Genomic DNA, 25,976 nt, shown 5'->3' with positions numbered 1-25,976 from the left:
TCCCGGCGCCTGTCCCCCCCGTCCCGGTCTGTCCCGGTCTGTCCCGCCCTGTCCCCCCTGTCCCGGTCTGTCCCGCCCTGTCCCGACTCCGGTCCCGGCGCCTGTCCCCCCTGTCCCGGTCTGTCCCGCTCCGTCCCCGCCCCCGCCCCGCAGCCGGGAGGCCCCGCGCGCGTGGCGGCACAGGAGCGCCCCGGCGCGCTGTACGGCACGCAGCGCGGCACTGTCGCGCGGCAGCAGCGCACGCAGGCGGCAAGGGCGCCGGCCCGCACGTGTGCGGTGAGAGCGGCGGGCCCGGGACCGCGGGTGTGCCGGGGCAGGGCGGCCGCGACAGCGGGACCGCGGGTGTGCCGGGGCCGGGCGGCCGGGACAGCGGGACCGCGGGTGTGCCGGGGCAGGGCGGCCGGGACAGCGGGACCGCGGGTGTGCCGGGGCAGGGCGGCCGCGACAGCGGGACCGCGGGTGTGCCGGGGCAGGGCGGCCGGGACAGCGGGACCGCGGGTGTGCCGGGGCCGGGCGGCCGGGACAGCGGGACCGCGGGTGTGCCGGGGCCGGGCGGCCGGGACAGCGGGACCGCGGGTGTGCCGTGCCGAGCCTGCCTGCCTGCCCGTGCGCGGCCTCTGGTACCCCACCTTCCACTGTGAGGGTTTGAGTTGTCCGTGGGTGTCAAGCAGCGGGCGCAGGCTGTCGTTCCCTCACGGCGGAGCCGCGGCGGTGCAGTAATGTTGTGTCTTGCTCCATTTGCAGTGTTGCCTCGATGGAGAACAGGGGTAAAAAGAAGTTCGTGGGGAAGAGTGGGAAAGCGCCGCACGGGAAAAGGAGATTTAAAAAAGATAATGGTAAGAAGGTCGTCAGTAGGAGCCCTGACTTAATGGTTATGGTTGTGTACAGGAATGCTTGGAGTTCTTTATCTTTTCTCTCTTGGTAAATTCATATTTTGAAACGATTAGTTTTGGCAGATGAGCACAAGGAAGTGGGTGGTGTCTGCCTGGACTTCAGTAAGACTTTGGCAGTGTCTTCTCTCCTTTGAAATCCTCACAGAGGTGCTGATGAATTAAGGGCTGCAAGAGCAGTTGGTGAGGTGGATTGAAACCGGCTGAACGGCTGGGTCCAGAGGCTGGTGTGCTCTTTGGAGACCACTGATTAGCAGTGGATCCCAGGAGTGGGTACAAGATCGAGTTTAGTTCAACAGTTTCATGGAGGACTTGGATGATGGGACAAAGTGCGGCAGATTTACAGGTGGCACAGAACTGCGAAGAGTGTTAGATGCACCAGAGGGTCATGCTGCCTGCCAGGGGGATTTCAGCAGGTCGGATGAATGGGATGGCAGAAGCCTGTGAAGTTCTTCAAGAAGCAAAGGGCAAAGTCCTGCAGCTTGAGGGGAACAGCTCCATCATGCACTGGAAAATACTGGGGAAGGCCCAGGGGCTCCTGGTAGTCAGAGCTGGACATGAACCATCAGTGTACTCTGGTGGCTAGCTGCATCCTGGGCTGCATTAGCAGGAGTGCTGTTTCAGCAGATTGAGAGCTGTGTGCTTGCCCTCTCCTCAGTCCTGGTGAGGCTTCACCTGAAGTGCTGTGGCCCAGCTCTGGCTTTTCAGCGCAACAGAGATATAGACAGAGAGAGAGAGCCCAGTGAAAGGCTGCAAAGATGGTGAAGGGACCAGGGCATCTCTTCTGGTGGGAAAGGCTGAGACATCTGGGTCAGTTCAGCCTGTCCCACGGAGAAGACAGGGCTGAGGGGGATCTGCTCAATGTGTACAGTGTCTGAAGGGAGAGTTCAAAGACAGAGCCAGACTTTTTCCAGTAGTGCCCAGTGACAGGACCAGAGAACAGTGGGCACAAACTAAAACACAGGAGATTCCTTCTCAGTGTCAGGAAAACCTCCACACTCCAGGAGTGACTGCACACGGGGACAGGTTGTCCTGGAGATGGTGGAGTTTACCACATTGGAGACAGTCAGAAGCCACCCAGACATGTTCCTGGTTTTGAGTGGCCTTGTGGGAGCAGGAGGGTTGGAGCCGATGACGTTGAGAGGTGCCTCCCTGCCACAGCCATTCTTTAACTCTGTCTTGTGTTCAAAACTGTGCTGACTGTATGAGCCACTAATTTGCTGAAATGCTTTGAACAGGTTGCATTGCAAGCCCTTCATCTCTGTTTGATTCACCTGAAATATTCTCAGTTAAAAATTTGTAGTTGATAACCTTTTGATTCTAGACTTGGCATTCCTACATTAAGACAAAATTATCTGAGAGGTGAAGCTAGATGGGAACCTACTGTGGGTTGGGATTGAGAAAATCCCTTTCTCTGCTGCCTCAGAACAGATGATGTTGGAGCAGCTCTGATCATGAACTATGAAAGGAGTGGGGATTGGGGGATTGATGACTTTGATGTCGGGGATGGTGAAATTGTTAATATGGAATAATCCTTTTTATGCCTGAGCTGTTACACTGCTGCTGTTACAGAAGATAAAGCCTGGGCAGAACTTCCCTAGAGAAAACATACACACCCAGGGGCTGCAGTGAAAACATCAGCTTTGGGAAGCACATAATAGTTTTTGTTAAATACCAAATTGTTATTAGAAAGAAGTTTAGTTCTTGTTACAGTAATTTTTAATTTATTTTTTTTTTTGAAGCGACAGTAGCCATGTGATAGCATTTTAATTTATTTTGTGTTGGTTAATAGATTCAGGTCCACCAAGGAAAGTTTTTAACAAAGAAGATGAGGAAGAAAAGCCGAAATTAATTTCCAAGAAATTTGTTAAAGGACAGTTAAGACCTGGAAAAACTACTGTCAAACAATTCATGAATAAACAGCAACCAGAAAAGTTTGCAAAGAAGAGAAAACGCCAGGATGGTGAAGAGGGAGGTGAGCAGATTTTTAAGCCTGGATATCAAGGGAAACCAGGTTTTGGAAAAGACATTGGTCATCTAGGTTTTTCTCTTTCTGTCTGCCTTTCCAAATTGGCTGAATAACTCCAGGTTAACTTCCTGTTTAATCTTTGCTGTGGGAAAGATTATTTCACTTGACTAAGCCTGAGGCTTAGTCAAGTGAAAATCAACAGTTTGGAGTTTTCTTGGAAGTCAAAAATAAAAACCCAGTAGCAAATTTTAAAATTGTCTTACCATCCTAAAGCTGTTTATTTTAATGGTAGTGTTAAGTGGTCAGCATGAAACTGGCAATTGTTACACATGATTTGCAAACACAGAGCTTTCCATGGTGTGTTTTGGACTGTTCTAAAAGTACTTGCTATAGGCTTTGGAACAGAAATTCGTGTTGATTATCCTTTACATTATTTCCTTTCTCTGGTCCAGACTATCTGGTCACATCCTCTAAGAGAAAAAAAAGCATAATGGGTGTTAACACTGCTTTTATGTTTTACAGCTTTTTTTCTTTCTGATGTTTATACAGAAAGCCTGAAGAGTTGTCTGGTATAATCATATTAAATGGATTTCTTTTTCAAATTAATTCCTTCTGCCTGAGATCTTCATCCTTTCCCATCCTCTATTATAAAGTAAAGCTCTACTGGGGCAGTTAATCAGTGCTGTAAAATGAGAAGTGGGAACTTAAATGAGGGGTTCTGAAGTTCTGCAGAAATATGTCATTTGCTTGAAGGACAGTAGATTTGTCAAGTGTTTTATTACTGCTGTTCTTGCACGTTTGCAGAATGGCTTCACATGGAATATGCACTAGATGTCTGAAAATCTAATAACAGTAGAATGTTTTTATATGCCTGCTTTAAAAAAAAGTAAACCCACAGCAAACCTTTAAATGTTGTTCATAAGAATAAATGAAAGCCTCTGTGTATTGCACTGCTCTCAAAGCATTACAAGTTTTTCTTGTCACTGTTGCTTTAGAAGACTGATATAAAAATCAATAATATGCTTTGTAAAAATGAAAACATGAGTTTTTAATGGGTAAAACAGTTAAGTACATGCTGCTAAATACCAATGAACAGTGCTTTAAGCTATACAAATTTTAGGTGGTGTCTTTAATGCATTAATTGTGGCCCTTTTATAACATTATTTTGCCCCAGTTCATTGTGTGGCAGTGTACAAGGGTTGTATAGTAAAATACCATGCTTAAGGAATTCGACTGAGTAAAAAGATTAGGCATGTAAAAAGAGTTTAACTTCTTTTCTTTTATAGAGTTTTCAGGTATGTATCTTTGAGTTAGGGTTCTCCTTTTGGGAGAGGGGTAAGGTGTGCATGAATTAGAAGTAAACTAAAATGGGAGAATTATTGGGGCAGCCATAGCTGCTAAATACATCTTCAGTCACCTTGCAAGCTATTAAGGGATTTGTGATGCATCCTGTGACAGTTTTGAGGAAAATTAATTGTTTGAGGAAAGTTAATTTTTGAGGAAAATTAATTGTTCTACCAGTAGTCTAGATTACTAGCTTAGCATACTCATTCAAGATTTATGGCTAGCTGGGTAACTGCAGGCGAAGGCCCTGAATTCTTAGTAATTCAAGTCATAGAACTGCCACAGTTCAGACTGGTAAAGAATTCTATTGCTGCTCTTTTATTTATTGACTGTAGAAAATAATTTTTTTTTTCCCCTAAGGGTCGGATTCTAAGAAGCCAGATTGGAATGACTTCAAAAAGAAAAGGAAAGAGTTAAAGCAAACCAGACAAATTAATGATAAAAGCAATTATGACATAATTGTAAAATCTAAACAAATATGGGAAAGCATGAGAAGGTAATGACTTTTTTTCTTCCACTCTGTTGACTTCTAGTCATAAATTGCCAGAATACCATCTTTCTTAACTATATTTCCAAACTGAGTCTCTTTGAATGAACAGTAACATTGCATGCAATTTTGTAGGTAGATCAAACAGAGTATGGTAACCTGTGGTCCTAGGAATTTGGTCTGGATTGAACTTGTATTTTAGGCTAAAATTCATAAATTTGTGAGTAATTGCTTAAGAAATTGTATTTTTTTGGTTTTTTCAGCCCTGAAATACAGAGCATGCACCGATTCACCCTGATTCTGCAGTGGGATTACTGCAGGAGTTTTATGTGAAGGTTCATTGTTTCTGTCTGAGGGTGTAATTGTAGAACTGGTGCCCCATATCAGCAAGAAAAGTTAATTTTGATTCTTCTAAGTGCTTGTGCTTTGCATGCTTACAGATTTTTGGACCTGTAAACAACTCTGACTGCAAATTTGAGTTTATGTTTCAAAAAATATTTTTGAAATTTTTACTCAAAAAAAGAATAAAGTTGAAGTGTGGAATTCTGGTTTGATTTCCACAAACTGAAACAGCTTAATCACATCTCTGTATAGGGTTAATGAATGACAGTATAAATTTGGATTGGCAGAAGCCAGCCTGGTTTTATTTGTACTGTCTTGCTCTTAATTTATAGATATAAGTGAATCATACTACAAAAAAGCTGCTTCCTCAATTAGAATTGTTTTAATGGATTTTTTTTTGCTTGTAGGAAGAAATGCAATAAGGAGAAACGAGAAAAGCTGATGAATGAACTGCAGAAGCTTCTTCATGGGAAAATTAAAAATGTAAGAAAATACTAATGACATAGTGCACAAATTCATAAATTCTTCTTTAATGAATGGTAAAACTGTAAATAAAAATAAAAACAGGGCTGAAAGACTGCATTTGGCACCTATATTTTGGGACAGTAGTCTTGGGATGCTTTGTCTGTCAGCTGGCTGTTGTAAAAAGTAGCCAAGTAGCTTTAGTCCTGTGAAATTTGATGTTAGCTGGGGTTCAGGAGCTCAGAGGTTTAATTAGTCACAACTGTTGCTTTGCAATTTTCTAGGGAAGTTAGTGTCCTCATGCTTAATAATACTAAATAGTCTTTCTGCTTTATTCTTGAAATGTATAAATTTGCAGTGAGGAGCATGTTGGGCTTTTCATATTCTGTGCTGAAGTGGAACTGTTTCATCATACTTACTCTGAAATTATGAAGAAGGGGAACAAAATGGAGATACCATTTAGTGGTTTTATTTCAGTATGGAAAACCTTAACACTTGTCCTTAATTGCCAGCAGCTGTTGTCTGTATTTTCTTTGACTTAAGGTAAAAACCTTTAAGTCTTGGTTTGTTATAAGCAGGTAACCGCTTTTCTAATTCTATAACTGGCATTACATATGGGATGAAACTATACCAGAGAGCACGTACATTAAAATAATTATGGTGCGTACTGCCTTTTGAATGGCCTAGAGTAACAAAATATCTGTCCTTTAGCTGGCGTTTGCGCACGATTCAACCCGGGTGATCCAGTGCTTTATTCAGTATGGTAATGAGAAGCAAAGGCAAGAGACATTTGAAGAATTGAAAGGTATTTTCATTTGACTTATATGCTTTTGTATTGTGGTTAGGAAGGATTTTAAGAAACCAAGTTGTTTTCTGTTGAATATTTTTACCTTTTTTTCTGAACTGATGCATCATTTCTAGTGAACTCCTCATACTTATTTAAATAATGCCTTATCATTTCATGGAGTTAATGTAGTGAAAAATAAGCCAGCTGAATGTTTCTCCCTTCTTCTAGATAGCCTAATAGAGTTGAGCAAGTCAAAATATTCCAGAAATATTGTGAAGAAGTTTCTTATGTATGGGTGAGTATCAAGTGAATTTGCTCATCAGTGTTGTTTCATTTCCAGTGTGAATGCTCCTTCTTAATCTGTAGTGGGTCGATCATTAATAATAAATACGTCTCTGGCAACACCTTTGTAATACCATGGAGTAAAGGCAGGGGGGTGATAACTGTATTTTTCCTTTTGCAAGAAATAAAGCTAATGCTGTACATGTCAAGGAAAACATGACCAAAAAAATGGTTAGATTTATTGTCGGAGTTGGTCTTTGCTGTATATAAAACACTGGTTTAAAAAAGTTTTCTTTGCTAAGCATTTCAGTATGGCATTTGTTATTCTCTAGAATTTATTCACTGTTTACTTTCCCTCAAAATGCCTTAAAATTTTCCCACATTCTTGGCTTTCTTTACCTATTTTCCCAAGTGCCATAAGGCTGATTCAGATTCATAAATTTCATGGTTTCTGTGATAAAACTTACTACCTAAATGTGTTTCTAAAAATAAAACTATCAATAGGTAAGCTTATCTCTAGAAATTTTACTATTTTTATTTGTAAAACAGGACAAAAGCACAAGTTGCAGAAATAATAAAAAGTTTTAAAGGCCATGTGAAAAAAATGCTCCGTCATGCCGAAGCATCTGCTGTGGTGGAATATGCGTATAATGACAAAGCCATTCTGGAGCAGAGGAATATGCTGGCAGAAGAGCTATATGGGAACACTTTCCAGGTTTACAAGGTGGTATTTCAATACTTTGTGGTTTAAGACAGTTTAGCCCATAAGGTGTTGTGTTAGTAATGCCTTACCTGTCTTACCTGCTATTTCTTTTGATAACATTTCTTTCTGTCAGCTGTCCAAAGGCAGTCTAGTTTAGCATGTTTAAATGTAAGGATTACTTGCACATTTCTAGTTTAGATAAAATTGTTGTAGGTTGTTTTAATTTGTAATATGTAAAAAATGCTATGTTCTTGTATGAGCTTGCTCTGCTCATCAGAGACAGTTTATTCTTATATAGTTTCAGTTTTCATAGTGCCTAGTCTGATATCATCCTTGCTGAGCTAAGACTTAGGTGTAATTCTTCATTAATGCTGTAGATGACTCTTGTGTCAGAACTGTCTTGTGTCTTGTGAAAACTGACTGTGGGTAGAATGGGCCAGTATCCACATACAGTATTCCATTTGGGCTTAATTTTTCTCTTTGTTTTCTTTTCTTGTGGAGACTGTAGGACTTGAGTTCAAACTCCACTGAAATCTGGGTCCTATGGTATTAGATGTTCACCAGGCAGTTGGAACCTTCTTAAAAACTACAACCTCTGTTCTTTTGAATTCTGTGTTTAATGATTGCTGACTTGTAAAGTTGGTATCCATTAGGGTTATGAATTTTGCTACAAAGTACAAAACTGTTTTACAAAATTACTAACTCCACTCTAATGACTTTTTCACCTGTTCCCTTATACCCAAGATTTCTGTTAAAATCGTCTTAAGAAATTAACCAGCTCATTTCTGAACCTGTATTTTCTTAACAGGTTATTGTAGGTTTTAGTTAGGCATTTTGCAGCACTGAGTAGGAGAGAGGTATGTTTGTTTTGATTATGGACTGCAATTTGTACTGAGAGTCAAACAGCCCATGAAATGAAGGGCACTGTTAGCGTGCATCATTCTGGTATTTTTGGCGTAAGTGCTTTAGGTAGCCATACATAGTGGTGCAAAACCAAGATTCAGCAAATGTAGGTTTATAAAAAATTGCAGTGTAGTCTTTAAACAGTAGCAGAGATGGTTTAAAAATTATTTCTTCTAATTGTCTACCCAGTCAGACTTTTCTTCTAAGAGCAGATTATTTAGCCTTTTTTAGCTTCTCAGTTCATTGAGTTGTTGTGTTGCCCTCTGATGTGTGCCTAAAGTAGGATTTCGGCTTAGCTCAGGAACACCTTAACACAATGCCAGTTTTATGTATTTTGCCTTCTATCTGGCATGAAGAGCTGATGTAATTGGCAATCACAATACAGTTGTGATTGGCAAAAAGCAGCTCAGGCTATAGAAGTGGGTTTTGTTTGCTAACGAGGAATATTTAATTTGTAGAAACTGAAATTTACAGCTTCTGACATAGTCAGAAAAGGTAGCTTTTTATTTTTAAAATTGTAAAAATTGTTAGTTTGCAGAAAATTAATTTTGTTTTTGATATTCCCGACATTTGATTGAAAAATTTCTAAGCATTGTAATTTTCTATGAACTCTGATTCTTACTGGTCTGATTAAACCTCTGATTGTGCATTCGTTTCAGACACCAGCTGTCCCAACACTGGATAAAGTGCTAGAAGCTCAACCTGAAAAGAGAGAGGCTATCTTGGATGAAATGAAGCAGATTCTTACGCCAATGGCACAAAAGTAAGGAAAAAAATCAGCTGAAGGTGTGACAATCTAGCACAAATCAGTTTGCTTCTGACATACATCTAGTATATTTGTAGGTTCTGATGGCAGTGATACTGATACTCTTTTAAGCTGTAATGCTGTGGTGCTGAATAGTCTGTGGTTTTGTCCCAGGTGTCATAAAGAGTATCTTCCCTGATTTTTGAACTCTCCTTCTCTGAGTTAAAGTGTCCTCTGTCCCAGTCAGACAGTTGGTAGAAATGTTGCACTGATATATTTCCATAATGCATTATTTGATATGCTTCTCCAGTGAAGAAAATACACTCTGTAATTTGTAAGTTTTATTAGAATCTTCCACATACTGTAAATGTTGAACATTTGAATCCAAAATGACCGTGTGTTTTTTGCTCACCACGCTGCCTAACTTTTTTAAATACGAATGAGGTATTGTTGACATAATTTAAAATGATTGTTTGTGGGGAGCTTGTTGCTTATTTTCAACTATCCATGTACAGAGAGGCGGTGATAAAGCACTCACTGGTACATAAAGTATTTTTGGACTTCTTCACTTACGCTCTTCCAAAACAAAGATCTGTAAGTATTTTTATTTTGCTTTTTGTCTTCTTTTGTCTTTCTGTGGAAGGTTTTTCATCTTCTTGTGAAAATGTTGTAAATTAACTAGACAAAAATACACATCTTTCGTTAATAGAGTTCTACACATCTGGTGATTCTAGATAGAGGATGGGAGACTATTGTTGTATGGGTATTTATAGCTACAGTGAACTTTCACAAGTGTTTGTGATACTTGAATTCTTTAAAAAAAGTGAGATGACTTTGATGTTTCCTCTTTTCCTGCTAAATGACCTTCTCAGTAGCTAGAGAACATAATTTAAGTGAGGACCATTGCTTGGAGTAGTTAAGCTTTCCAGTGTGTCGCTTCTTAACAACTTGCAGTCATTGTCCAAAAATCTCTTGACCAAAATACAGTGAAATTGGCCCTTCTGTCAGCAACCAAAACTTTGTTTGCTATATCCATATTAAATTGCAGGTTTAAGATTACATCAGACATTCTTGTATTTAGGCCTAAATCTGTCTGTGTGATGTGACATGGTTTAAGCTGGTATCCTATTTGACTTTACCTAGCTTCAAGGTCTGTCCATCAGCCTCACCTTGGTTCTGCAGCTCAGAGCAATCTCACTTCAAGTCAGGCAGAGCCTTCTAAACTTGCTGTCTCTTGCTTCTTTCTGCCAGACTGGACTCCTGAATACATCTTTGTTACTGTTAATAAACCTAAAGCTAGGGATAGGGAAGTGGATTATTTAGGACCTGTTCTGAATCAAAATATTCAGAGCCCAGAACATTCCTGTGCATGGTTTTATGTGATTGCTATGTCTGAGAATGCTTTTGGTTTCGCGGACTTGCATGAATCAGGGGAATAAGGTTGTATCTCCTTGCTTGGCTTTCTGAGCAAATGTGTTGGTAAATGGACATGGTTTGGGGTTCGGGGTTTGTAAACCCTTTCTGCAGATCTGTTCCTGCCTGTGCTTACAGTAGTGACACCCATTGTGTTGTGACTGAACCGTTTGTAAATAATTGGTAAAATGTTGGAGCCTTTGGCTAAAGAGCAAGAAGAACTAGGGATAAAAAGAGGCATAGGTGGGAACTGCACTTTGAGGAAGTCTATTGGATTGTAACAGAAGTAGTATCTAGTAACCCAAGAGGATGTCATTTGATTTGATTTGATTTTTTTCTTTGGCTTTTTCTTTTTTCTTCTTTTCTGAAGCTGTCTGGCAATGGTATTTCATTCCTTTGACGTGAAGACAAAACTTATGGCTATGTCTTGTAATACCTCATTTATAACATAACCTGGTGCTTAAATGACTTCAGTTCTTCTTACTTTCTGGCTACTACTCTGTATCTATGAATATGCATCATTTTCGAAGGTTTCTTCCTAAATTAATGTTTGTTTTTTTCTCTAATTTCTGTCTCAGTTCTGAGCACCCTTTGTTGATTTTTTTTGTAATAGGATAGCAGACAAGCTTCAGTACAGTTGTGATTTCATGGCATGATTATGATGAACAGTGTAATTTTACAGAGAGAAAGCTTGTGTCATTTACAGTCTTTTGGACTCCTGTTATGGCAGTTTTTCATAGGTCAGGGAAATGAGAGTGGTTCTGTAGAGCCAGTGATGGGAGTGTAGAACAGTATCCTGTGGGCAGACAAAATAATTATTTCTTGCCCACTTGCCTTGAGTTCCTCAAGCCTTTTCTTTGATGTTTTGCTTTATCACCTTTTCTTCCCCAGGAAATGATAGAAGCTATCAGAGAGGCTGTCATCTACCTGGCACACACTCATGATGGAGCCCGAGTAGCAATGCACTGTTTGTGGCATGGCACTCCCAAGGTAATGTTTGGTTTCCCTCTAATTAGTTCTCTCTGACTGCCCATATGGGTCCTTCTGCTTATGCACATTTTGAAGCAATTAACAATTTGAGAGCAAGGTTAAAAACTGGCTCTTCTTTATCTGTTGACAAACTTGGCCAGTGCTTTTTGTGACTCAAATGCTTTCATTAGAACTTCTATAGGAGAAGCAGCTCCTTTTATTTTTAGTAGAGGTTTTGGCAGTGACGCCTGGAGTAATTTTTCCACTGTAAGGTTACTGGCATTTCATTTATCCCATGGGTTTCTTAATATAAGTGAAATTGACTGTAGGGAGGGAACAGTAAAGCAGTTGTAGTGTGAAACCATGTTTGGCTTTAGAATGCCAAGACTTGCAAAATGTTATAGGAAGTGTGGTTTAGTTTCATCAGCTGATACAGTATCCAGAAATACTTTTGGTGTAATACAAGTGATCAACTCTTGGAAATAATGTAATGCCTCCTATGTTTTTCTCTATTAAAAAATAAGAAAGATTACTTATTAAAATAGTCCACTTGCTAAAGAATGCACAAAAAAAATTCCTAGGATGTAGGCATAGTAATGGATCTAAAGAAGACTGAACAGTGATTCCAAGAGCCAAAATTACAGACAAGGAACTTTCTGACAAAATATTCTTGCTAGTAATAGGGGTTTAAACCAAGCTAGAGTTTCAAGTTCTGTTGAATATGTTTCTTACCAAATGAAGAGATGAAATGCATTCTTCTTTAATTAATGGACAAAATATGAATGAACATATGTGATGGTTTGGGGTTTTTTGTTTGCTGTGTTTTTTTCCTAGTTTTTTTGACATGTCCCATTGGTGATCTGGGCTTGTAAATATACCATGGGATCTGTCTGGGTTCAAGTTACAATTCAAGTTTAACTTTCCATGCTGGTTCTGGGTGTAAAGTAATAGAACATGTATTAGTCTTTGATAGATGCCTTTGCCTTAGAAAGCAAATTGAAGATTATCTTTTTGAAAGGTGTAAATAGCAGTTTAGTTACTCAGAATCACTGGTATTCTAGGCTCATTTGAGTTTCTTCTTTCCTTTTGGATAGGACAGGAAAGTCATTGTGAAAACTATGAAGACGTATATTGAAAAAATAGCAACGGTGAGTGTATATTAACCATTTATTTCATAGTCTCTGAAAATTGTGATTTGATAGAGGCTAGCTTGAATGTTCTTTGGTACTGGGAACAATTTGGAGATCTTAATAAAACCAGTCTTAAAATAGCAGTGATGTATTAGGTAATATAAAATAATTGAACTGTATGGAATATTTGAAGACATGCCAAGAAGCTTCATTGTGAGCACTGCATGTAGTACTATGCTTCATTATGGCTGAGTTCATTATTATTCCTCAGTTTTCTTTCTACTTTTTATTTTGTTGATCCCAACTTTGTACTGCATCTTCATGCGTCTCATTGGTTAATTCTCCTTGGTTGGGAGTAAAACAGCCTGTATAAAGAGGAGGCATTAAAATCAAGATATGCTGGAGATGTCACTGAAAAGGCTCTCTTAACATGTGTTTTGCTTTGAAGATGATCAATATTTTTTTCAAGTCAGGAAGCTTCAAAATACATTGGCATACAATGGAAGAAGTCTGTTTTACTTTTTAATGAAAAACATGTTTTTGTAGTCTGCAGTACCAGCAGAGTAACAATTGAAACCAGATTTCACACCTACACCTACAGGCAAAACAGTAGGTGTAAAGAGCTTTTTAAACGTCCCTTCCTGGTTGCTGTGGGGTTTTTTATTTGCTAATAGTTATTGTGGCCTCAATCAGTGGCATTCAAGCATTTTGATCGCATCCCGGGCATATATCCCCAATATATATATTTATGTATAAATCATATGCCTTTACTACTATAGTAGTGTACATTATAATAGAAATAGAAAATTTGAAAGGATGAGATAAAAATAACCAGAGGCTAATTTTATTTTTTATTGATGGTTCCAAAAATATTTTCTTTCTGCACCACAGTGGATTGTCTTGTGCAGCCCACTTTGAGGGCCACTGGTCTAGGTAATCTTTCTCTCCATAATTTAGCACTAGTATAAATGAGGTCTAGGTAATCTTTCTCTCCATAATTTAGCACTAGTATAAATGAATTGTTTAATTTTATAAATTATATATGAAATTTGAGATATATGGAAATATGAGACAGTGGGTAAATAATAACTAACGCAATACTGGAGAGCAGAAGATCTGGTTTCACTTCGATGTAGCGCCTCACTGACATGCAAGTGAAGTGATTTGTTTGTGCCCTTTTGGGTGCACTGGAGACTTGATCTCCAGCAATGCAGTAAAGACTGTATGGCTCCTTGCAGAGATATGATCTCCAAAAACATTGTATGTGACTTAGTTCACTTCTAAGCAAATCAACAATAGAAATAAAGTCTGTATGCAATGTTGCTGTAGGGAAAATACTATGATTTCAAATGTTGATAATACAGTAGGATTAGGTTAATAGCTTGCATGTGATAAAACAGTATATCCACTGGAAATGGAAGATTTTTCTTTGTTTCAACAACATATTTCTTTTAACAAGCCTTGCTTTTGAAAAGAAACCTAAATGTTGGACTGCTCTCATTCTTTAACAGTAGTCAGAGTTTGCCTGTGCTTCATGTTGTGTTATATTTGAGACAAACCCTCAGAAATCCTGATTATAAGTCAGTATATTCATAAAAAATTATTGCATGTGGTTTCTGATGTCTCATCTTTGCAGGGTGAATTTTCTCATCTGGTCTTGCTGGCAGCATTTGATTGCATTGATGACACTAAACTTGTGAAGCAGTTAATTATATCAGTAAGTAATTGAATTTCTCCTAAAATAGTATATTAAAAAGTGTCAATGTGTTTGTCAGTGTATAGGAGGATGAAAGTAGGAATCCATCTGCTTTTTTAGACTATTTAAATACTTCCCATCTTTTCTGTTTCATGATATTTACGTATCATGATTAGTTTTTTCTTTTCCTAGCAGACTGTAGCACTTTCAGACATAATTTTAATTATTTATTTGAATTAATTTTTAAGCTAGGTTCAGCGGTTGCTGGAATTTTCCCTTTTAGTACACATTCATTCTGGATAAGGGGTGACTGGAGTCTCTTTAAAGTCAATGTCTTTTATCATAGAAGTTTAAACTCTACTAGTATTTCTAGAGATGAAATTGGTGGAAAACTTGAGAATGGTGATGGTACGTTATTGATTTTACAAGCTAAACTATTTGCATCCTCTCAGCCGAGAAATTCACATTGACGTACGTGGTGTAATCTGCTTGCAGTAGTACTCATGCTGTAGCTGTAGGGGCTGATGGGTTTAGGGGAAGTGGCAGGGAGATAAAGGTGAGGCAAATCTTCTGGGTGTGGAGAAGGAATATGAGGAGAAAGTGGTTCTGAAGAGGCTTGTTTTGCAAAGTAGAGGAACAATTTTTCCTTTGTGAAACTTTTTGTAGGGTGCAGTTGGGATTTTGTACCCTGTCATAGGGATTTGGCCCTTAGACTGTGCCTCTCTAATGGGCCTGGAATGATGAAAGCATCTCTGTGTGGAGGTGGCTTTTGTTCCTCAAGGATTACAGCTGTGATTGCAGCTGGGTTTTGTTCCCAGAGCCAGGCCTGGAATGTTACAACTTCTGGGAAAGGTCTAAGGAAGTAAGTTCTAACATATCTGAGCTGTCTTAGTATGATACATTTGACCTGTTCCTGTACTATGTAACAAGCACTCTGCTTTCTGGAGAGTTTATTAGTTCAGATACTGTGTCTTTAGCTGAGCTTCCAAGATGTCATTTAATTACAGAATCATCTGAGATCAAGAATTAATCCATTATCAAAGATAAACATCAGTCTGGGCAGAGAATGGAGAACACGACGTGGCCTTCGCACATACACAATTGGCCATCAGGTCTTAGGTGTGGTGAATAATGGGGAAAGGATGGTGGAAGAGGGAGAGAAAAAATCTTAGGATCAAAACCAGCTCTTCAGTTAACCAATGAAAACTAGTAGCAGATGATGGGGTGGGGACATCTTAAAATCAAGCATTGAAGCATATTCTGTAGAGGAAACCAATCTTTAAAATTATTTCAAAGAGCAGTTGCACTTCAAAGATACCTTATAGAGATTATCATTCTGTCCATAAAAAAATACAGCTTTAGGAAGATAAAAAAACCTAGTAGAACTTGAGACAGAGAAAAAGCAATTTTTTTTGGTAGTTTTTTTGTTTTGGGGGTGTTTTTGTTGGTTTGGAATTTTTGGTAGTATTGCAAAATTCGCATTTGTCTGGGTTGGCAGTATGGGCTGAGAATTAGTAGGTAAAGGGGGGCTTTAAGCTCTTTAAATCCTCTGAAGGAAAGTCTCTTCTTACCATCATCTCCCAGGTCCACAGAATCTTAATCCTGGACCAAAGTCTGTCTGTGGTGCTTTGAACTTTGGTATGTGATTGGAACTGTACACTGAGTGCCTGGCATGTGCAAGGATTCAGGCAGATTACAACACAAAATCCCTCTTTTTCATGAGGACTCCAGAAAGATGGATACATTACCAACAAGAGATAGCATGTCTCTGTTATTTAGAGTTTCTCCTGGTACTTTTTTTGCAGTTCTAATACTGATAGTGACCAAGAACTATTATTTCATTAATATTTTGTTGTGGTTTGTTTACTCCCACAGGAAATAAAGGCTTCTTTGCCTGATATCATAAACAACAAATATGGAAAGAAGGTCTTGTTGTACTTGCTAAGTCCTAGAGATCCTGCCCATTTTGTTCCAGAAATCATCACACTTTTGCAACAGGGAGATGGAAATGCCTATAGGTAACTCAGATATGAAAATTACATGGTTTTTCTTAAGAGCCCAGAAGAAGTCATGCAACTTTTTGTCATGATTTAATTTCAACTTTTCTTCATAATAAATCTAAGTAATGTAAATATATATAAATAATACACGTTTGCCCCTTTTATAAAGGGCAAATACTGTGATATATTTTGTGTGTAAGCTCATATATCAAATTCAGTGTAGAAGAAAATTTGTAATATGCATTACTGTTTCTTTGGCTATCAGAAAAGTATATCTCAAAATCTAGCAATAAGAATGGAAATTGTAAATTGGGGTTCAGTCTCTGATATTGACATTGATGCTTACCAGCTTTTGAAGAGGGAGCAGTTCTAGATGACTAGTAAGCTGTGTAAAATACATTACCATAGTTGAGATAACAAAATGAAAAGAAATAGTAAATGTTACTTCCAAGAAAAAATTCAAGAGGTTTTGAGACAGTCAGCTTTAAACACATTTTCACTCCATTCGTTCTTAAATTCTGTGTCCAACGTGTGTTTAATTGTACATGAAACAGAGGGAACAATAATGCCTGCATTTGAATCTAGCAATAATTTAAATGTCTCAAATAGCGCATACAGTCTGAAATTTCTTGTTACTTGATGTGCATACAGTGCAAATCTTCTGCAGTAATGTGCTGTCTCTTTCATCAGTAAGAAGAATACTGAACTCCGTCGTCATGAACTCCTGGAAGCCATTTCCTCACCTTTGCTAGAATATTTGCAAGAACATACCCAAGAAGTAGTGATAGACAAAGCTACTTTTGTCTTGGTTGCTGATATTTTAAGAACAGCTCTTGGTGACATCCAGCCTGCACTAGATTCAATTGCTAAGTTAGCAGCAGAAGAGCTGGTTCCAGGGGGCCGTGATGGACAGGTAATGTACAGAAGACAAGGTGCTGATATCCTGCAGATCTTCTGCATCAGTAAAATGAAGTCTGGTCTTGATTTCCTTCATGTATGTCATCACTGTACTGCACTGATAGCACTTGCACATTAGATGTGATCCTGTTTTCTGACTTGTTGAATTCATAGTTTATTATTAGCACATCTGGAGAGGTGGCTTGAAGCCAGCATTTCGTATGAGTTGTAGGGCAAGGTGCTTCATGATGTTCAATCTTCAGAGCTGCTTTAAACACTTTGTGGGAAGGTTGCTGACAAGCATGTTACACAGCCTAATGTGCAGTCAAGCCCTCAGCAAAGTTTTATAGGTCATTGGACTGTTTACATTGAGAGGGACAGAATCTCTTACCTTTCAGGCATGCATATCTCCATGCAAGGAAAGATCTCAGATAAGCGCTGTTTGTCTTCAAAGTATGACCTTCTCTTCAAAGAGTTCCCCTCCTCTACTTTGTTAAACTCAGTCAGATATGTGTCCATAGACTAGAAAACAAAAAAATATGACGTGTACTGTGTTTGAGATAGGTATCTCCAGCTTTCCATAGTTGTAGTGTTTTAGCTCTGTGTTTCACATTCTTTGATAGACATTTAATGAAATTTTAATGTGAACTACACATGTTTTCTGTGACTTTCTGTAAACCATACTGTAGTTGATTTTCAGGTGTGAAAATGTGAAAGGTCTAGAAGTTCTGGCAGAGACAGACCAGGAGGTTTTGTTTATTAAGAATGAAGTCCTTGGAAGGGTGGATGAAATGTTGGTTGGTATAGTTTATATTACTGAAAGATAAATGTTGCAGGGAAGATGGAAGGTGTTAAAATGGTCAATTGAAATGAGTAACCAGAAGTTTACTTCAAACTTGTTATACTAGTATAGGTTATGACTCAGTGAATCAGTGTGACGGCAGAGTGAATAAACCAAGCAGAAATATTTATGGGCAGGCATGTAACTGAATTTTGAACCAACATCACTAAATAATTTTGGGGTTTTTTTGTTTGTCTATTCCCCTTAAAGCTTCACATTGCAGAACATCCGGCAGGCCATCTAGTTTTGAAATGGTTAATAGAGCAAGATGAAAAAATGAAAGCGAGTGGAAAAGAAGGTATGTTGGAAATACAGCTTTATTTTCTCAGATTGACTTCAGAGTAGTTTGCTATCTGACCTCAGATAAGATAGTTGCAGTTATTTCTTTGAGTATGCTAGTATATGGAAAAATTAATGTTATTGTTTCTATATTTTTGCTGTTGTGAGCTGCTATACAAACAGAATGCCAAGGATATGTTTGCTTTTTTTTTGCAATGCAAGCAGTGGTTGGGGTTTTTTTCTCAGTACTTTATTGTGTATTTGGGGCAGAGTTCATTTCTATGCTTACAATGTCTTGATAGCTTTGCTAAATTACATAGTAGTTTAAGGATAATAATAGAAACAGTGAAGTCTTTCTTACAGGAGCCCCTGTTCCATTAGTCCTTGTAAGCCGGGCTGTAATCTTTACTGTGTTCATTAGTGCTGCTGGGTTAATGCTTTGTAACTGTTACTAAAATAATTTGTGCACAAAAATAGGACATCTTTGCTAGTTTATGTTCCATAAGGCAGATATTGGGCACAGATGTTCTCATCTTAATTTAGCTTTTAAACTTATGTTATTATGTAACTGTAAAATGTTCTGTGGGTATCACTCTATCCTAATAGTGATTACTTTTTCTCATACAGAAAGCTCAAAAAATGAAAGCACATGGTTGGCAAAGTGTAATTTGAGGAAACTTCTCTGTGTGTAATAGTATTTTTGTCTATGTAGAATTATCAGATCTTGTTAAACTTTTTATTTCTTTTCCTCTTGCTACATTTAGGTAGCCACTATTTCCTTTAAAAATGTTAGTTGTGTTTTATTAAATGTTTCTGAATGTTTTCCTCTTCTCATTGAAGCAGATCATTGAAAATGTCCAAAGGAAAACTTTTGTGTCTTTCAGAGACTTGCCTATCTGAAATGATGATCTTAATCTGGATTTATTTCTGTAAAAACTGTACAATTTCAAGTTTAATCACATGCTATTCCCTTTGGTTTTCTCCAAAAAAGTACCATTCATAATTTCTGCTCTAAGTTTATTAAATTGTCATAAACCCTAAACAAATTCCTATCACATGGGGAGCAAGTTGTATAAAATCTAACCTGTCTTCAGGTGGAATTGGGATCTAAAGTGACAGCGAAAAACAGTTGCAGTACTTGGAGGCTGGTGTTTTTTGGGGTTGAGTGGGGTTTTTTGCATTGTTTACCGATAAGTTTGCTCAGCAGGCCAAGTTGAAAGAACAGTTTCCATGCAGTTCAGTTCTTTAAATTTAGCTGGGGCCTTGAAGTCAAACTAGGTAATGTAATGAGTCTGAAGTTAGCTTAGGCTTTCGAAGCTACTGAAGAAATAGAGCTCTGGAGCACCAGTACAGCTGAAAAAGATAAAGTTTTTGCATCAATAAAGGATTAGCTCTGAAATTTTAAGTAACTTCTGTTCAAATTCTTTTCCTTCAATTGTAGAGTCAGATGCTTAAAAATACAACATTTTTCAACAGAGGTGTTTACATATTTAATATATTGCATACCATGATCTGTTCAACCAGAATGATTCTGTGATTCTTGCTGAGTTCTCTCTTTGGACTGGATGGCTGCTCTAAGATATTAATAGCCTTTTACACCCTTTTTAAAAAACAAACAAATTTGCATACTTTATAATAGTAAACTGTCACACAGTGCTGCTGTTGTTTAACAAATTCCATGCAGTACTTGGAAGCAGTCTAATATCTATAAAGGTCTGCAATGCATTGAACAGTCAATTATTTTGAGGGGGCAGAACTTTGTGAATACTTGGGGGACTAAAAACTATTTGATTAAATCAAAACTACAGAGAACTTTCAACAGACTTCTTTGTAGAAAGATATTGTCTCATTTTTTTTACTTCCCTGCTTCTTTCTCACATTTTGCAGTTTGCTTTGGGAGAACACTGGTAGAACATGTTGGTATTGAGAACCTGAAGACTTGGGCAGAAGTAAATCGAGGTGCCATTATTCTTTGTTGGTAAGTGTGGTGCATGACTACTTCTGATTAAATAAACCTTGTTAATTTCTTGAACAGCTGCGAGAACATAAATTGAAATTTATACCAACAAAATGATATTCAGCATGTGCTATCTTGAATGCAGCTGGCAAATCTTGAACGAAACAAGGATTAGAAAAATTCAAATCAGTGTTTCCATAGATTATTCCTTGAGTTTCATCTTTTGTAGTACTAGGAAGCAGCTCAGTATCAGAAAATCTGAAGATTAAAAACATTTTTTTTAATTGTGCCTACCATGTCTTGTTTTACAAGCACAAAACTCTCAAAAGAGCAGTCCACAAATAGCTACATTAAAATAATTAACTTCAGAATACCTGGGACTGGTGGCAGCATACAAAAATCTGTAAATTGTTTTGTTTTGTTTTGTTTGTTTTGGTAAATTACTGTTTTGTGTTCATGCTTTAATTGCAAAGCCTGAAAAGTTCTCACACTAAAGCAGAGCAGTGTTTGGAAGAGACCATACATAAGAATAGACTTATATGCAAAGGCCTATGATGAGCTAACTGGCTCACAAATTTGAAGCAGTGAGCCATGCAGCTAGTGAAATCAAAAACACCCCACAGGGATCAGATTAAGATTAACATTTTTTATCAAGAGTGAACTGCAGTGTTAATCATTGCTGCTTTCACTTTGTAGCTGCTTGTCAGTATCAGGTCACAGAAACCCAAGGTTTTGTCCTATAACCTGAAGTATGTGGTCTGTGTTCTGGAACTTCTTCTATCAGCCTTGCCCTTCTGGCACCTCATAAAGACTTTCACTGAAGCAAAGTCAGCAAACAATTCAAACAGACAACATGATTTTGAACATTAAGTGCCTTGATCTCTTTTTTCTGCTCCACTCTTCTCTGTCTTAAAGTTACTTTTAGATTCCTTGCTCTTGCCTTCCATCTCTGCTATTTATCAGTTTAGAGTAGGGCTGCTTCAACGTTTGTGCTCTTTTGCAAGGTGAATCAAAAGCCATTTTTACTTCTGTTAGCTAATCTGAGTTTAATTCTTACTTTTTTTAGTCATTGTCACTCAGATCACTAGTGAGAAGAACTGGTAGTAGAAGAGTAATTGCAATCCAGATACAAAACCAGTTCACACAACATCTTACTAGTCATATGTATGTGGCTGTTAAGATTGTTCAGCTGCCAAAATGATAATGCTCTTTCTTTGCCTCTTATAACAGGCCTTTAGAATTCAACAAATGTACCTAATGCCTTTAAGTTATCTGATCCTGTGCACAGATGTTCAGTGTTGTTAGAAAGGCTCACTCACTGACACTATATAATGCTTGGATATTTTTCCTTTATGTCAAGGCTGAACAAGATTCATTTAACATGTGATGTTGCTGGTATATGTACTAAGCTGTTGGGATTGTCGAAATATATTTGTAAAGTAAATTAATAGATTTTTTCCTATATTTAACACTTTAATAACTGTTCGTGATCACTGTAATAGTCTTTTAATAGACATAGAAGACTTAGAGATAAAACAGGAAACTGTTTTAATTGATCATTAAAGAAATTGGCCCAGGAGTGGTGTGTTTTGTGGAAAAGTCTGTGAGGAATGGCAATCTTTCTCTGTCTCCACTATTACTCATGTCACTACAAGTGGAGCCTTAAGAAGTGTCCTTTGTTACCACGTGGGGGATCTTACCTCCCAGACTGGCAGTATTTCATCCATAATGAAACTTAACTAACAGGAATGAGAGAAAAAAATATATTGTAGGGCTGTTTGTATGTTTGATGAATTTTGTTGGTAGTCTTTGGTTTATTTTACTTTAAATACACTTCATAACACTTATTTCACAATCTAAATTCTTTCTAGAGTGAACTTCTCTTGATGACTTTTTAGGCATGATGTGCTTTTGTTTAAGCAGCTGAGAGCACACAAACATAACCATCTCCTTTTGTTCCATTTCATGTCACACTGGCTTACTTCACCATCACATAGCAATTAATCGCATTTTTGTTTAACTGCATGCACTGAAGCCAAGAGACTACCTAAATTGTACAGCAGTGATTAATTTAGTCCGGTGTAAAGTAACAGCAGGGGATTCTTTAACATGAAGTAATGGCTGATTTTTAAAAAATCTTTTCATTTAGAAAACCCAGGTACTTCTTGTCATGGTTTGACACTGACCAAATGCCAGGCACCCATGAAAGCCACTCACTCACCCTCCCCTGCCACAGCTGGGCAGAGGAGAGGAAAAAAATTATCAAAAGGTTCATGAGTTAAGATAAGGGCTGGGCGAAAACACTCCAAGTGCAAAGCAGGTTTAACTTAAAGGTAGAAAGTGAATTTATTAATAACAGAATCAGCAGAGGATAATGAGAAGTAAAATAAGCTCTTGAAAAGAAAAACCCACTTTTTTCTCCTCCAACCCCTCCCTCCTTTCCACAGGCAGTGCAGGGAGACAGGGCATAGGGATTTGGTCAGTTTGTCACCTGGGGTTTTCTTCTGCTGCTCAGGGGGAGGAGTCCTTCCCCTGTGAGGCCATGGGGTCCCTCCCACAGGACACAGTTCTCTGTGAATTTCCCCGGTGTGGGTCCACTCTCATGAGCAGCAGTCCTCCCAAAACTGCTGTGGTGTGGTCTCTCTTCCATGGGGTGCAGTCCTCCAAGGACAGGCTGCTCCACCCTGGAAGCAGGGGCACTCTCTCTCCCATAAAGTCTCCCACTGGATCACAGCCTCCTCCAGACATCCACCCAATCCAGAATGAGCACATCCCCCATGGGCTGCAGGTGGATCTCCCATGGATCCCCATGGGCTGCAGGGGCACAGCTGCTTCACCATGGTCTGCACCATGGCCTGCAGCTTGGCTCCAGTGCCTAGAACACCTCCTTCCCTCCTTGTCCTGCACTGACCTTGGTGCTGCCATGCTGTTTCCCTTACACGTTCTCACCTCCTCCTCTTCTCTGGGTAGAAAAAACCTGTGTGTCTATTTTGTTAGGAATTTCTTCTTAAATATGTCATCACAGAGGTGTTACCAACATCTCTCATTGGCCCAGTTTTGGCCAGAAGCATGTCCATCCTCATAGCTATCAGGGATTGCTCTCCCAGACATGGTTGAAGCTTCTGCCACCTTGTCACAGTAGCCACTTTTGTGGCCCCCCCAGCTACCAAAAGCTAGGCCATATAAAACTAACACACTTCTTTTGTCATAAAGAATCTCAAATGTTCAGACAGAGGTAATTTTCAGACAATGCTAGTTCCTCCTAAAGCCATGATTGATTTTTGTTTTGTTGTTGGCTTTCGGAAGCCATCTGTCGCATATGCGGAGATCTGAAACTCAGAATTACTCAGTGAGTCCATTTGAAAATTTTTCGCTATCTAGTCCTTTAAGTTTATTTGTCAGTTATAAGCAGTGCATGTGCTTGGCTTCTCAGTAACCGGGTATCCTCTGGACATTCTCCTTTCCTTGCTCTACTTGCTTTTGATTGTAATAAAAATATATGGGACCTGGTTCTGACTTAGTACTATCTTGAGGATCCCAAAGGTAATGAGAGGACCCTCTGCATGCTCACACGTGTACTAAGTGTTGTAAGTAAATGAATGTCATAGATGCTTGCCTATTTAAATTTTTATATATGACTTTTTGGTATATTTTTAAATTTTTAAATGGTGTGTAGCATCAGAGTACAACATGGATAAGAATGTACTTCACCAAATGTGTTATTGACTTCCTCTATTTCTGTAATCTGTGGAAGTTATGTTTTACATCCACAAAATACATAGGTGCCAGCTTTCCAGACCTTGTAAGAACTTAGAGAATAGTAGTTTAAAAATATCCCTCTCTGTCACTATGTTGGTCTTTTGGCTGTGTTATCAAACATGCAGATGTTCTGTATTAGTAATGTTCTCTTGACATACCTGTGGTTACTGTGAGTTTGAAAGCAACATCACGTGTATAGCTGTCAGAAGCTGGCATTCATTTTTAGACGTAAGTAAAATGCAGTCCAAAGTGGCTTGCTACTTTGTGTAGTCCTTGTCTCTTGTGGTGAGTGAAACCTACATACCTTTCCATGTTAACATACCTTTCCATGTTAATTCATGTTACCAGTGTGTTCAGGATGTCCTTTTCCAGGATTCGGGACTTCCTTGCTTTTATCAGGGGCACGTGAGTCATAGAAGAGATGAGAAAATACCACTCTCAGCTGAATTCAGTTTTAAAGAAGGGCTCTTGATTAAATGGTACCATTACAGCTAAAAGTGTAACACAATTTGCTGCTAAAGTTTGTTGTAAAGTCATAGAAATAAATCTGGGAATGAAGTAGCTGAAAATTGTGGTGTTGTCAGATGGACATCCAGTGCTTTTCTGCCTATATTGTTGCCATCCAGCACAGGATTTGGTGCCCTAAAGGAGACAAAATTTAAATCTCATCTTAAGCTATGTTCATTCCTTTGTGTCTTACTCAGTTCAGTTTGCCATGTCTAATCATTGCTTAAAAGGTAGGTAAGAAGTAAGCTTTTAGGTTGATGTAAATTTGGGAGTCACTACCTGGAAGAATCCTAGGGATTGTAAGGACTTGCAGTATTATGCAGCCTGCTTCATACCAGTGCATGGGTGTTACAGTTGCACAAACTGGCTGTAGAATGCACTCTTCTAGCCAGTGTTCACTCATAACTTTGAAGTAGCAAATTTGGTATGTCATTAACTCAGCAGATCTTCAATCCAAGAATATTTCAATGTTAACTGAAGAAAAGGACAGGCACTACTACGCTGATAGTATTTTACAGCTTATGATGAATTTCTTTGTTTCTGAGGAAGAGAATTTATCTGGGAAATCTGATTTGGTTTCCAAAAGTAGTATCTGAAAGGAGAACAGAACTGGTTAGGCTTCATCGTTCTTCACTAACTGCAGCGTGAAAGTACAATAATGAAGGTGCTTAATGTATATTAGATGTACTTCACTGCATCCAGTTTTAGGGCCTGAATTACAAGAAAGGCACCAACAGCTGGAGTTAATTCAATGGAGGGCAACTGGCATAGCCTGGGGCAGGGTCCCTTGGCTTGGAAGGAGAGGCTATGCGGCCAAGTCTGTTTCAGCTGGGAAAAGGGGCAGCTTGTAGGCTCCTGAGAGCCTGTCTGGCACCAGTGGATGGATGGAGAGCTGGTCCCTTCACAGCAATGTGTGAGTAGAGAGTAAGAGGCAGTGGTACAAAGCTTAAACAGAAGAGGCTTAGGCTGGAGCTAAGGAAAAACCTTTTCCCCATGAGGATGGTGCAGCAGTGGGGCTGGGGTCCACGGAGTTCTGGCTGTCCCCAGCCTGGCAGGTTTGAAGCCCAGACTGGGTGAAACCCAGAACAACGTGGTCTGACTCAGTATTTGAAAGTGCATTGAATAGGGATCAGCAGTTTCTTGCAGACTGATTTATCCTCTGTTGACTGTGTTCTGACTTGAAGTTTCATATTTTATGGAATGTTTTACATCTTTTTTGTAGTATATATAGCCAGATGATAGAGTCCGGCTTGAACTACAGTCGTCTTAAATAGTAATTGTTTCCTGTCATGGACTGCTTCTTTTTCTATAACCTGCATGCTGATCTTTGATATCCTTCATTTTTTTCCTGTGTCTTGCAGCCTTCTCCGAAGCACTGATGAAAATGTGGCAAGCATAGTCAAAAAAGGATTAAAAAAGCTCATCCCAAAGCTGAAGCAGAATAAAAATGTAAAAGGAATAGAAGCATTACTGGAGAAATTGACTTCCTAGTGTAAATTAATCTAAAATAATCATTTACTTCAATGCAGTCAGCTGAGATTTGGTAAGATTTTGTACCGTGCTTGTTTTAAGAAGCAGTGTATGCATTTGTATATTAAATAATTTCTAAAGCAA

The 25,976-nt window shown here is 38.8% G+C and overlaps 1 protein-coding gene across 1 annotated transcript; it reads left to right on the top strand.

Moving 5' to 3' along the window:
* Positions 1–224: 224 nt before the first annotated feature.
* Positions 225–25,976, top strand: PUM3 (pumilio RNA binding family member 3). Its single transcript, XM_063180011.1, has 18 exons — positions 225–276; positions 745–836; positions 2,683–2,865; positions 4,564–4,699; positions 5,440–5,515; positions 6,206–6,299; positions 6,510–6,576; positions 7,113–7,287; positions 8,829–8,932; positions 9,430–9,508; positions 11,219–11,317; positions 12,391–12,444; positions 14,063–14,143; positions 15,998–16,140; positions 16,813–17,035; positions 18,071–18,158; positions 20,027–20,117; positions 25,724–25,976. The coding sequence occupies exons 2-18, from the start codon at positions 755–757 to the stop codon at positions 25,851–25,853; spliced, it is 1,905 nt and encodes a 634-aa protein (XP_063036081.1). The 5' UTR covers positions 225–276; positions 745–754; the 3' UTR covers positions 25,854–25,976.

This window comes from Melospiza melodia, chromosome Z (assembly GCF_035770615.1).
Source record: "Melospiza melodia melodia isolate bMelMel2 chromosome Z, bMelMel2.pri, whole genome shotgun sequence".
NCBI classification, from domain to species: domain Eukaryota; kingdom Metazoa; phylum Chordata; class Aves; order Passeriformes; family Passerellidae; genus Melospiza; species Melospiza melodia.
This window is presented reverse-complemented; position numbering and strand designations above follow the sequence as displayed.

Excerpts from the sequence above, each read along its gene's own strand:
- PUM3 (XM_063180011.1), top strand. The coding sequence starts at position 755 with ATGGAGAACAGGGGTAAAAAGAAGTTCGTGGGGAAGAGTGGGAAAGCG. Across the intron at positions 837-2,682 it reads GAGATTTAAAAAAGATAATG|ATTCAGGTCCACCAAGGAAA; the intron begins GTAAGAAGGTCG and ends GTTGGTTAATAG. Across the intron at positions 8,933-9,429 it reads CTTACGCCAATGGCACAAAA|AGAGGCGGTGATAAAGCACT; the intron begins GTAAGGAAAAAA and ends ATCCATGTACAG.